This window comes from Numenius arquata, chromosome 9 (assembly GCF_964106895.1).
Source record: "Numenius arquata chromosome 9, bNumArq3.hap1.1, whole genome shotgun sequence".
NCBI classification, from domain to species: Eukaryota; Metazoa; Chordata; class Aves; order Charadriiformes; family Scolopacidae; genus Numenius; species Numenius arquata.
Window position 1 is genome coordinate 38212361 of NC_133584.1, and position 13889 is coordinate 38226249.

Genomic DNA, 13889 nt, shown 5'->3' on the forward strand with positions numbered 1-13889 from the left:
TTTTGGGTGGTTGGGGTTTTTTTGGTTGTGTTTTTTTTTTTTTTTTTATTCAGATGAAGAGTTCTGTATGGTTTTCATTTCCAAACAACCCACAAGTGAGAGCACAAATATCATCTACAGCATTATGAATGATTTATAATGGATTCGTAAAACAAAGCTTCAAATAAAATACATCCTCATTTATTCTGAATTTGAATCAACTGCTCGTTGCTGTAATGTTGTTCCCAACCTGACACAGATATTTCTCTAAAGCCTTATGACATAAGCTAGCTTCACAACTGCAGTTATGTAAAATAGCGGATCACTATATTCACTGTTGTGGATTAATGTGATATACCTACCGAAAAGATGATTCAGCGTGACGTGACATTCATATGTGACAGTAAAGAGATAAAACTGACATAATGAAGCTTAAACTGACTAATGCAAATGTTTTCTAAGATTATATCTTAAACTGTTTGACAAGGTACAGGTGGCAAAAAAACTGAGAGATCTTAGTTTTGCTGACTCAAGTCCTGATCCTTTCTTTAATTAAAAAATGTTAAATCTCACCTGTCATCTATTACTAACAATGGTTTTGCTACTATATTTTTTGTTATTAAACTCATCATATTGTTGTTATTAGTTACCTAACAGATACAGGGATAGAGGTAACAGGCCTGATGGAATAATTCAGCCTATGAAACCTGTTTATATAATTTTCTAAAAATAGGATTTCTTTGGAATATAATCATTAATTAATTGAATCAAATCACATTTTAATTTACATCTGTGTAATTTTACTTCTGCCGGGTCCACCTGGGTTCATACTAACACACCTGAGAGGTGCCTTTGGTCTGAACATCTGTGTAACATTAGAAGGCAGAAAAGTAGTCGCTCATATAATTGTTAGCCTGGAATATATGATCTATCTTAAAGTTTCAGTTGTTTTTTCTCAAGCACAAAGAGTCATTAACTTTATAGTAACTGGAATAACCTCTTTCTCTTAAAGGTAAAACAGTGTTTTTATCACCCTGGCAATAATGGTTTATGGTATCACTTTATTTTTTGCACTCTTTACACCACTACTTCATTTTTATCAAATATTAGCTGATGCTGTCTTTCAAGGTTGTTTAGCACAGAGGCACATGCAACCATTTTCATATGTGGCTGCATTTTGTGTACAATGAGTTGAAAATTGTAAGAAAATACATGGTATAATGATGTAGAGAGAGGGTCTGCCAGGAAAAGAAGAAACTTCACCTGGCCATAGTGCAGTGCCATGGCCTACCCATTCATTTAGTTGGCAGCCGCCATGCTTAGTGACTGCCACGCATTTTAGACATAAACTGGCTTTTTTCTTCTGTAACTTGTGCTACATCGGCACCTAGGACTGTGGGGAAGTGCTGTGATTTCCCATCAGGCAAGTCCTTTTCCTCTCAGCATGAGTTAAATAAGTAACAAACCCCACTAAACATCCCAAACAAACCCACAAACATCCATTGGCAGCAAGTGCTCTGGGAATTGCCCTCTCTCAGATCTGCCAAGTGATCCCACCATGCTGGAGCCTCTGGAGTCTACTGGCTGCCCAGACATGCCAGGCCTTTGCCAGTGGCTGCAGCCTCTTGGGAAGCCCTCAGCCCCACCGCTTTCCTGGGACCTATCTCCGCTTTGGTCCCCTTCATGGCTGTGTGTTGGTTTGTCACTGGCCAACATGTCTCGTGTTTTCCTGCTCCCTTACTGATGCTCAGGAACCACGGTCACAGGCTACCACTTTGCAGCATCAGCGTTTCCTGCAGCAGATGTGAGTCTTGCCACCATGACTGTTTCATAGCAGCTAGAGAAACCAGCTGCTTTTTCTGAAGGCTAAATCTGTCAAAATCATTAAGCTTGCAGCTTCTTTCCACCTAGCGACTGAGTTTTGTTTATAAGGGGCTTTCTGGACTTCAGTCTGGGAACTTTCTTTGCTTTGATTGCTTCCATCCTTCCCTTACTAACAAAACATTCATTTTATAATTCCTGCAATTAATTCCTGGTTAAACTAAAGCCACAGGAAACATCAGGAAGTTTTCACATGACCTTACCATACAAAAAATGTATATGCATTTAGCTGTGGGAAAGGCTTGAATTAAAAAATCTTTTTCTTGCCTATTGAGGGCTGATTATTAATTTGAGATAATGAATCTTAAATTGCATGAGAAATATGAGCCTTTTGTATACTGCTAATAGTAGTGACCCTCCAATGAGGTGCACGCACCTCAACTGTCTCTAATTAGCAGGATGGAGGAGCACCTGAAATCAATTAAACAAATAGGGAACGGGGAGCAGGTGAGGGGTTTGCAGGAGCGTCTTGAGGTGTGGTGAGCTATGGGAGACAGCTGGTGGAAGATGTCTTGTGGGGATCTGATGAGAGGGCTCTGAAATTAGTTTTCTAGGGAAAGAGAGGGTAGAAAGCTGGGGACTGGAAGAGCAGTGCTGTGGTGGTGTTGTGAGTCTGTAACTGGGGAGAAGCTGAAGATGGAGGAGCCTGAACCCAGAGAAAGCAGCTCTTGGCATTGCTGCGGTAAGAAATGTGAGAACTAAGGGGGTTTAATGAATGATTTTTTTTTTTTTCTTAGGAAATTGTATAACACTTGTCAATGCGGGGAGGTGTTGCTGTGTGTTTTCTTTATGCTGTAGACATGGGGAAGCAAAGGGTAATTCCTGTGCAGAGGACTGGGTGTGCTCTCTATGCTGGGGCTCTGCCCTTTGCAGTGTTTCTTGTACAGTAGTTAAGGTAACAGTCAGTGTTACCTTAAACTTGAAGAAAGCCACCAAGTTGGAGCCTCTGAATAAAAAACTTGACCTTGAACAATTTGTTCAATGTTTTTGCTTTTTCTGTGACTTAAAGAAAAAACTTGAAGCTGGGGATAGTGGGATTAAATGCATACATATATTTAACCGATCTTCTGTGATAGAAAATCAGTTCTAAATTATAGATCTTGTACTAATCTTATAGTAGCTCCTCATTTCTTTATGTATGAGATGGTATCTGAGTCAGGTTTTAAATCTTCACTTCCTCTTGGCAACAGAATGGATGTAAATTACTAAGATAAGCCTTCTGTGGTTTCCCATGTGGCAGGTAACAACCTGGTTTGCTGGAACGGATATGCTGGTCTCCTGAATTTATGTACCATTAGGTGTCTTAACCTGTGGGTGACACTTCTCGTTGCCGATAACAAGTATGGATGGAAGTTGCCCCCCAAGGATGGCATCTTATAATGATGAACAAGATAGGGAAAATCCCTATATGTTTGAATACTGTGCTCTTCTGCCTGCTGCAGGTTGTTTAATGAAGCAGATAAGCCTGTGAGGGCATGACCCATAACAGCGGCTGTGGCAAGCTTTCTTTGTGGTGTGGTTTTTGTTTTGGTTTTTTTTTTGTCTTTTGGTAAGCTTTTTTACTATTTCTGACACTTGCAAAAGTGAGTGTTGCTCCAGAACAGCAGTTTATGGTAGTGGAAAGGGGAGATGAAAATTGTCCAAGATTTGGGAAATACTGCAAAAATCATTTTACAGATATTTCTCTGTGATTATACGTTATTGGTGGCTGCTGTTTGCAGGCCTAAAAACTTGTGTAAGAATAGTTATATACATCATATTTTGATGTGTGAAATTTCACCATAAAACTTCCTACTTATTAATCTTTAAAAGTATATTTTTACTGTGTGAGATGCAGTTCTGTCTCCAAAATAAGCATTATGCATGGCGGGGGGGGGAGAATACTCAGTTAATCATAGGCTGGAAATCAATCCTGTGGAAATATTTGAGTCTTGAGATTGCCTTTACTTGCATGTTTTCTAATTATACAGATAAATACTTATTGGACTGTTCTGAATTACTAATCTCTGATTTTTACTAAAATTTATCTATAAGAAAGTTTGAACTGAACCCTTACAACTCCTCTGTTACCCTTTGAGAGAAGCTCTATTTTTAAATAATTGGTGTTTAGGAAAAGAAAAATATATGAAAAAAAAATAATATATATATAAAGGTTTTCTGAGTAGCTGTAATCTTGTCTGTTCACTGTTGGCTTCCAACTCTGAACTCAGTGCTAAAATGCTGTGGTTGGAGAGGATTTAAATTACGTGACTGAAGTCCTGTCCCTGCTCATACACAATTAAGACTGCTTTGCCCTTAACTGCGCTGTTCTCCAAGATGCTCCCAGCCGGCTGGCACCAACTGTTTGGAAAGTTTGCCTGTTGTAACTGTTGCCTTTGTTTAGAGATGCACCGGTTTAGTCTTCCAGATTCAGAACCAGGAAGACAATAATTTTTTTTATTTTTTTGTGCCTGAGAGAGCTTTACAACAGCACCTCTCAGTCTCCACTTTATTGGTAGAAGGGAACTTCAGAGCTTGTGTGGCTTCGTAAAAGGTCCCGTTATGGATATGTTTCCTGGAATCATGTTTATTCTCATAGTGCTGCTGCTGTTTTCTGTGGCATAACTGGATTTACCACCATCTTGTAATTTACTGCAGTAGCTTCTTTTCCGTCCAGATACATTCAGGTTAGATTAAACTAATTCAAATTACTAAGATACCGTACTAATGATTTGACGTTTTAATACCTAAAATGGAGGTGCACTTGAGCAAATGGTGCTTTTGTAAGCGTTCTCTGCTTGTACCATCAATGCTGTGCGGGGTGCCGGTGCCCAGGGGCTGCAGGGCGGCCTCTGTGAGGGGAGGCCGGGGCTGGCCTGTGCCGGACATGGCTGCCTCCAGCCGCCTCTGACCGACGCCAGCCCGGCAGGGCACAGCTTGAGCACCGCAACTCCGGGGGAACAGATGTAAGAAAGGAGAGGAAACGCCACAGAGAGGAGGAGGGAGAGAAACAGCTCTGTGAGCACCAAGGTGAGAGGAGAAGGAGGAGGTGCTGCAGGCACTGTAGCAGAGATTTCCCTGTGGCCCGTGGAAGAGATCGTGGTGGAGCAGGTGTGGAGAGGCCACGCCGGAGCAGGGTAAAAGCGCGAGGAGGAAGGAGCATCAGGGAGGAGCTGTTATGGACTGGCTGCATTCCCCAACCCCTGCACCGCTGGAGGGGAGAGGTAGAGGAGTTGGGAATGAAGGAGTGAAGCTGAGCCTGGGAAGAAGGGGAGGTGGGAGGAGGGGTTTGTTTTAATTTTTCCTCATTATCCAAACATATTTTAATTGGCAGTAAATTGAACTCATTTCCCCCAAGTCAAGTCTGTTTTGCGCGTGATGATAAGTTACCTGCTTGTCTTTATCTTGACCCGGGAAGATTACCATCTTATTTTCTACACACACACACACCCCGGTCTTGCTGAAGAGGGGCTGGGTGGGGATCTGGCAGCTGGCTAAGGTCAACCCACCCCAAAGGCATCAAAAAAATTGGGAATAAAGGCCAGGAATCCACAGAGTCATACCTTGATTGCTTTTTCTTCAGATTCCTAATAGCATGTACACATTATTGACTGTTGGTGATGTTGGATGCCTAAAACACAGAGGGGTTTTGCCTGATTTCTATTGACAACATAGTTCTAGGATAATTTCCAGTTAAGCCAAATATGAGATATTAAGTACAACACACTGAAAATGTTCAAAAGGTCATATTTGAGTTCTGTGATGCCGTAAGGTGTTTCTGGAGAACTGCAATGGATAGCCTAAAGCTTTAGTCCTTAAGAGTCTTCAGCTTGCCTCACGTTCTGATCTGTGGTTGATCAGCACGATCTTTGAGGTGGTACCTGCTGATAACTTTGCGTTTTCATTTGGTACGGTGAGTTGGATATGAAATGAGCTCCTCAACATCCAATGACAATTTTAGCAATGGTATGTAAAACCTGAAAGGATATGTCACTGATGGCAGACAGCTCTTTGGTATTTCATATGGCAGTTAATGACCTATATTACTTAACAGTAAAATTGGAGAAATGTTACATTTGTTCCTTATACAGATTTTTGAGGGTGGGGAAATAATCTCAGATTTTACCTTTTGCTATTTTTTTGCCTAAAATTACTTTGGGGATAACTCATTGAAGCTTAGACTTATGCTTTACCTTGCTATTAATAACATTGATCCTTTTGGCTGATAGCTTTTGCAAGAGACATCTGTTAGTTAATTTCAGGCAAGCGTGTTTTATCTTAGCCAAATGGATTCTAGCTACTTCCTCTGAGAATGTTTCTGGGAACAAGCTGTACAGATGTATAAGCAGAGCTCGGATGTAGATATAAGTGTGTGTATATGTATATATAAGTGTGTGTATGTCAAGCACAATTCTAAAAATATTTAACAGGTCTGATTCTCATTCTAATTATCATAATGTATCTTCATAGATATCATTGGACTAATTTGAAAAAAAGATTCAGTCCTTATGGGTGCAGGGTTCTCCCCTCACTCTAAGATGTGGTTTTGTTGGTTTTTTTCTCTTAAATTTCCCAAAAACACTTGTTAAACCTTGACAAAATTTTGTCACACATGGTAACAGGCACACATCACTCTGTACAGTAGGCAGCTGTATGAATAAATAAGCTAGCAAATAATATGGCAAGAATGCTTCTATTTTTCTGTTGCATCTGCATGTTGTTTTTTTTTTTTTTTTTTGCAATTGTAAAATCAGCACATACTTGAAGTGGTCTGATCATTCGAGACTGTTCATGCTGGATAGCTGTTAATGATAGAGCTATTCTGGAAAGCTTCATTTGACCATTTCAACCATGAGGGCAGTGCAAAACATTTATTTAAATAAAAACACACAAAAATCTAGTGACTCTGGGAACAAGAATGTAATGGTTGTCACTGGAGGGAAGAGAATTGGAGCTGTTTTTGTTTCAAGGATATCTTTGAAACACCTGTGAAGATCAGTTCAGCTGTAAATGTTTTCTCGAAGGCCTATCAGCTTCAACATGAACAGCTGGGACTTGCTAAAATTTCTTAACTACACTCAGCAAAGATTCAATCTCTAATAAACTTATACAAATAATCTAAAACTTAAGTTGATCCAATTGTACTTATGTATTTACTCAGAAACTGCTAAGTATTCTCATTTTTCTTGAAGCAGCTGCTTATGGTAGGGACTATGCCTATGCCTGCCTTATGGGTCATGGATTCATTGAATATCTTGGGTTAGGAGATACTATGGTTATCTGATCTTGTCTCCTTCTGACATTGGAGCCAAACTTGAAGATAGATGGTGCTGTTTAGAGCTCTGTCAAGTTACCAATATCTCCAAGGATGGAGGTACCAGCTCCTCTCTGGGCAACGAGTCCGGTATTAGACCGCTATCATGGTGGGTTTTTTTTCTAAAACAAAACCGAAATTTGTCTTGTTGCACCTTGCCTGTTGCTTCCCATCCTTTATGCACTTCCCAAAAGAGCCTGGCTCTGTCTTTTTCTGTACCACTCCAATAGGCAGGTGAAGACAGCAGTAAGCTTCACCCCTTAGTTGTCATCTTTTAAGTGTTCAACAAATCCATTCTTTCAGTCTCTTCTTGTACATCATTTGCTACAGACCCTTAGCCATATTGCTACTCCCCCTGAGGAATTGTCATGCTGTTTATTACTAGGGAGTCCCAAAAATCTGCAATCACAAGTGGAGGGTGGAAAAATTCTGAGCAGAGCCGGGTGGACCTGCTAGGTATGTTATTGGTATGTTATTGAAAAACAAACAAACAACTCTATAGGCCTTATCACTAGAAATGGCTGAATGTCAAGATGCATGAAATGACAAGGTAGAATGAAATGTGGTGGTTTTTTTCCCCTCAAACAGAGGCTGAACTCGCTACTGGTGTACCACTGTGTTTTCTATTACAGGTTCTGTTTTTTCTTTATAGACAAGCCAAATATGTTCCATCTGTGGTTAAAAAGTATCTTAATGTGTGCGTTTTGTGCAGATTCATGCTACTGAAACTTAAGGAAGTAGCAATATTTTAAACTTAATGTATTGCCATATGCTCAGTATGGAGTAGTGCAAGTTTACCAAATGACAGTTTTAATAGCAGAGGGACTTGAAATGATTCTGCTTTCTTTGCACACACTCATGTCTGTCTAAACAGTTCCCTTTCTGGTTGCAGTAAAGGCCTACACGTTAATTGCCAAGATACATTTCCAAAGTAAAGCAACATGTGAAGGTGTGTGATTTTTCTGCATGATGAAATGAATGTGCAAAACATATTATGATTCATGAGCTGTAACCCAGCAAAAATGCTAGAAAAGGGGGGAAAAATGACTTGATAGGCTAGCAGTGTTTTAATTCTGGAAATGCCTGAAGAATAACACTCTAGATTTTCATCTGCTGTCTAGTTTTTGTTTGCACTCCATTTCATGGCATTTGATCTCACTGAATTTATTAGAATATTATGAAAAGATGGTTTCAGAAATTTTTCAGGCAACAAGCTTACTGTAGAGACACCTAGGTAGAAGAAATCTGTCAGTCATTCAACAGACTATTTGAGACTTTTCCATAATCTTTTTTAGGATTATTGTAATATAAAGAATTTGAAAAAATAAATTTCAAGTTGATGTATTAATTCCTTGAAGTTTACCACATACTTGCCTTTTCCTATGTCTGTAAAACCTTTAAGTGCCCTGATTTAAGGTATAAAAGAATATATTTGTCTTCCTTTAATGGGAGTTGCAATGTCAGCCCAAAGAACAATCTCCTAGTATTTCAAGGAGGATACTAGTTTTATTTTTATTCATTGAGTTTTATTCATTGAGCAGATAAAGAATCTGTATCGTAGGAATGATACTTACTATCATGACTGAATCAAAGCAGTTGGGTCTAGAAATGATAACAAGAGCTCAGGATGTCCAATCACTGCCCAAATGAGTTCATTTATATGAACCAAATCCCTGCCAAGTGCAGCAAACATTCTTCAGGAATGAGGTAACTAAAGCTTTGTAGTTCTGCATTGATATAAATTTTTTTTTGGTCTTTTTGTCATATTTTGTGGTGTGTGTGGTTTTTTTGTGTGTGTATATATATCTTTTCTTTTTTTTTTTTTAGGTCTGCTATGCAGTGTGAAGTGTTCAGGCTAGCTGCTTCTATACTTCTGTGTGTTTCAACCTGATTTTCCTTTCTTCCCCTACAATGCATGCTAGTTTTCTGTCTTTCAGCAAAAAATGTTAGATCCAGGAAATATTGTAGTGTTGTCAAAAAAAAAAAAAAAAAGCAACCCCTTAAGCCACAACTCTTTGAATCCCTCCTCAAAGAAGGAAGAGACGTGTAAGTAAGATCAGAAAATACATACCCTAAATTAATAATGAACTGTCATACAGTACACTAGATGTAGTGATAACTACTCTAATTTATTTAATAGAATGAGAGGCACGTTTCCTTAAAAGCCTGCAACATCTAGTGAAGGTGAGAGAACATATGAAAGTCTGAAGATAAGATGTGGCAAGCGTCATGGTAGTTCTGCAGTTTGAGGAAAAAATCAACCTGGTTATTTCTGGAATTGGAGTAAATGAGGTGGAAAGGAATAGTAGTAATAAGTTGACAGGCACACAGAAGGTGAAAAGATGAGAGCAAACAGCTAATTGTCTCCTATGTGCTCATGTTGTTTAAAAACAAAGGAAAAAATTGCAGAAAGCTTTTTGCTGACTTATGTTACCTTGACTGTATGCCTTCATCTGTATTTAAAGCTTTCCTCACTTTGATCTCTGACTCATCGGAGTCTGTTTGTTTTCCAGAGCTTAAAATTGGAAAGAGATGGGGAACCACCTGACTGGTTTAATTCAAGCATGGAGTTCTTATATGTTTTTGTCCATGACTGAGGTCCTAAATAAGCCTAATTTTGCAAAGAACTTCTAGTTCAGTAATACTGCTGTACTAGGATGTTGTTTACAATTATTTATATTCTGCAGTTCTGGATGCCAATTAATGAACTATAGCATCATTGTACAATAAATTTCAAAGGCAGGGTTTTGGTTTTTTTTCAAGGCATGGATTGCCTTAACCATCCAGATTAAAAATATATGAAAGCAGTTTTTTGTGTGGGGCGCTTTTTGTTTGGTCTTTTGTTTGTTGGTTGGTTTTTTGTTTATTTGTTTATTTGTTTTTGATTTTTTTAATGAGTTGAATGTCTGAATTCAGCTCATAATTCAATGTCTGAATTCAAGAAGCTCTTTCAGGGTGAAATTTGAACAAAAGGTGGCTTTGTGGTATGTTGTCCTGTATCCAGTGGATCACCTCTGTTGCAAAATGCAGAAAATAGCTAGTGATGTAAGCTGACAATATCGTTTGGGGTTTGTGGGACAGTAATGGTGACTTAAGTCTTATGCAAAATTACTCTAATCGTGAAGAAACCAACATCTCACTGGTAACAGCCAGGTCTAACAAATTGTCTTCAGTGATGTTTCAGTAAAGGATGTAAACATTTTTTTTCATCTGTTTTATCCTCCAAATAAATCAAAACATTTATTTGGGGAGATTACCTTAAAATCAGTATTGCGATGTAATTATACAGTATTCAAAATTCTGTTTTGTATGTAAAGATAAGACTGCTAATAAGGTGGGAAATGTAAGGTAATTTTTCTGAAGCTGTTAAATGGAAGGTTTTATTGTTTTCTGGTCAGTTAATGAATATGACATTGAGATCCGTGCTGCTTCTAAAGCAGCAGCTGGAGGACAGACAGGGTAGTCCATGCTATCTCAAATACCACTAGGTATCTCTGTGTGAGTCGAGACCTGCGTATCTACTTCCAGGTGTCCTAAATTTACCTGTCTTCATCTTGAAATAAGTCCTATCAAAAAATTCTTTGTCTTCAGCAAATAGAAACAGGTCTGTCTTTCAGTGTTCTGTATTAGAGACTGCACAAATGTGTTAAAATAGGAGGGTAAAAAAGCTGAAGAACGTGTTTGAAATTTTGCAGAGACTGCATCAAAGTAAAGAGCATAATGCGTTAGCAGTTTGGATAGGAAATGGGATGCTCATCATAATGCTCATCACACCAACTGATGTGCTTTACTTTTTTTATTTTAAAGGTTATAATAATTTGTGCCTTTTCCTTGCACAGGTTATCTGGATTTCAGCTTCCATCATCTATTGTGAGCACAGGTTCTATCCTCACCCTCTGTTTCACCACAGATTTTGCCGTCAGTGCTCAAGGCTTCAAAGCTATCTATGAAGGTAAGAACCTGTTCCTACCAGGTCTTTATTCTACTTGCTAGGTGTTTTTCATGTTGAAGTGTGATGTTTTAATTGTTTGGGGTTTGAATCATCGGTGAATATTGCATAAACTTTTTTTTATAGCATACTTAAATTTACTACATCATGGCCATAGTCTTGATTTTTGAAATTTAGTTTAAACTAGTACTTTAATTTCTGCTGGAATTTTAAATTGAATTTGTCAGGCTTCCGAAGCTGGATTCAGAAATGATTGCATTTAAATGGTTTTCTTATTATTTACTAAATGATTTCTTTTGACAATTTCTTTAGGCAATGCTTAACTTAAGGGGTATAATGATAAAAATGAGAGGAGATATGGATACTAACTGGTCTTGAAAAATCAATCACTAATCTTCTTGTGGAAAATTAAAGCAACAATGACAACAAAAATACATGTGTATATATAAATTTAAAAACAAAAACCAGAAAAACCAAGTTTAAAACTGGTTCCGTGGAATACTTTAGACTACAATGATGACTGTACAGTTCTGGGAAAAAAATAAGGTCAAGCATTTAATGTATTCTAGTGTCTACCAAGAATTAAGCTCATGAAACTGTACTGATACCATTTCCTTAATTCATTGAGTTGTACAAAAGGTTTTATGAGATCTGCGAACTTTGGGAAAAATACCAGATACAGTGGTATTAAGTCAGTTGCCTAGCGTTGTAGGATAACAAGGGTGTTTTGAGTGTAACTTCAGGACTGCTTTCAAACTGAGCATGTGGTGGTTTTCCTTTTTTTTCCACTACCTTTTTTTTTTTACTCATGAAAAATGCAGGGCTCTGAGTACTGGAAGTTGCAGGAAGCTCATTTTTGGGTTGCTTCTCAAATTCAAAGCCGTTTTCATAGGTATAATGATTTGTTGAAAGTGTTTATTCTAGAAAAGTTGTGTACACAGTTAAGTAATAGAATTTAAAGCAAAATATTTTAATCAGTAGCATTGATGTAGGAACTTTGTAATCTAGGAAGTAGTATGGTTTGATTGTAGCTTTTTACTAGGACTAGCATTTGCAACTGTTTAAATTCATTACCTGTGATCTCTAAGTGACTTTGGCTTTCTCTAAAGTGGTGACCAATATATCTTCAAATGCTTCGTAAACTTTGGTTATTTTTTCTCCTGGAACTATGTAAAGTCCCTTGAAGCTTTACCCCCCCTTTCTTAACAATACCTAACTCTGCTCCATATTGATGCATATTTTTGTTTCATGTTTGATTAATGTTTTGAGATTATGGTGGTTTTAAAGCATTTTTTTCAATCAATATCCTCATTGACTGGATTACCTAAGTGTGAAAAGACAGAGGTGGCGGAGGTGTCATGAGTAACTCAAACTTCTTTGTTTTGAGCTTTTTCTGATCAATGTGGATAGCTCAGCAGTATATTTTTTCCTTGTTAGCTTTTCCTCTCTTCCGTTGTCTCCCAAAGTCTTATCACCTGATAAGTCCACTGATCAGTCTTTTTTTTTTTTTAAACTGAGTGAAGGCTGTGAAGAAAAACTAGGAAAGTTTCATTTTAATGGTCTGTATAAGTTTTATTAAGTAAGTCAAAAGGAATATCAGACATCACAAACACACCAGGAACTGTTTTTGTTACTTCAGTAGGAAGTCGCTTTTTACGTACCTGTATCTTTCTGTTCTAGCAGATGCATACGATAGCATATTTCATCCTTTTATGTGATCTGAGCAGTTTATTTCTCATATGGAAAAAGACAGTGAAGAATGCTAAAGGACGTATCTTGACTGTCAACTTAGGAACACATGCACAGAGCCACAGGCTGTAATATAATGACACTTCCTGCTGGCCTACTTTCTTGTAAAAACCCCAGCAGGAAGAACTGTAATTAACATTGACAGATAGCACCACTCTCTGGTTAAACAACACTGCCCCCTTTCAGATTTAGTGCTGTAAACCTGGCATTGTCCACTGCATTGACTTTGGCTTTAAATTAATTTGGCTTTAGATTGTCTTCAAAACATGACATCCAACTCCGGAAGAAATGGTGAATGTCACTCAAGTGACGGTGTCTCAGTGTGTATACAGTCAGTGGGGACTGATGGTTTGGGAAGGATCTGTAGCAGTGAGGGGTTAGGTGTGTTTTTGTGAAGGCTCAGAGTGATTGCTGCTGCAATGGCCAACTGAGTTACTGAAACCCTATACTTTAAGAACTCCTGTAACTGTTCCCTAAACTACTTGTTTTAAATAGTGACCCCTTCTGGGTCCTGTGCTATATGTAATTTCATGAGTAGGCAGGTTATCAGTTCCTCTGGGACAGGGGAATACAGACCAGATGTTACCAGTCACTGGAAGTCTTTATGATCACTCTGCTGGCTACCCATCCCTAAGCTGGTCTGCTTTTACGAAAAATATCTAGTTATACCTGTAGCCAGCTCTTTCATTCTTCTCTGGAGTAAGTGAATTGCTCTTCAGCTGGAAGTGTAGGGAGGATTGAAGTGCTACTGACTGCTGCCATCTAAGAGTTTAGGACACTATAGGGTCATAAAGCGCAGTTTGAGAAACGCTGTTTTAAACACGTTAATTGGAGAGAAGTTTTAAGTGTGTGTCAGCTGACAAGGACAGTATGCTTAAAAAAAATGTCTGTTTTTTTTTAATGGTATGTGCAGGAGTGATTCTGTAACAGAAATTTTTTTATAAAAGTAGGAAAGTCCACAATATTCAAAAGCTAAGGAATTTGAACAGACTGGGGACAGGAAAAAATAAAGCTTTGCATCAATACGCAAAGATCGTG

General features: G+C 38.3%; 1 protein-coding gene across 1 annotated transcript in view; it reads left to right on the forward strand.

Moving 5' to 3' along the window:
- Positions 1-13889, forward strand: part of CSMD1 (CUB and Sushi multiple domains 1) — a 1131310-nt gene that overhangs the window by 336777 nt on the left and 780644 nt on the right. The window contains exon 3 of the mRNA XM_074153404.1: positions 10993-11105. Coding sequence (XP_074009505.1) covers positions 10993-11105 — 113 coding nt within the window. The remainder of the gene's footprint in view (positions 1-10992; positions 11106-13889) is intronic.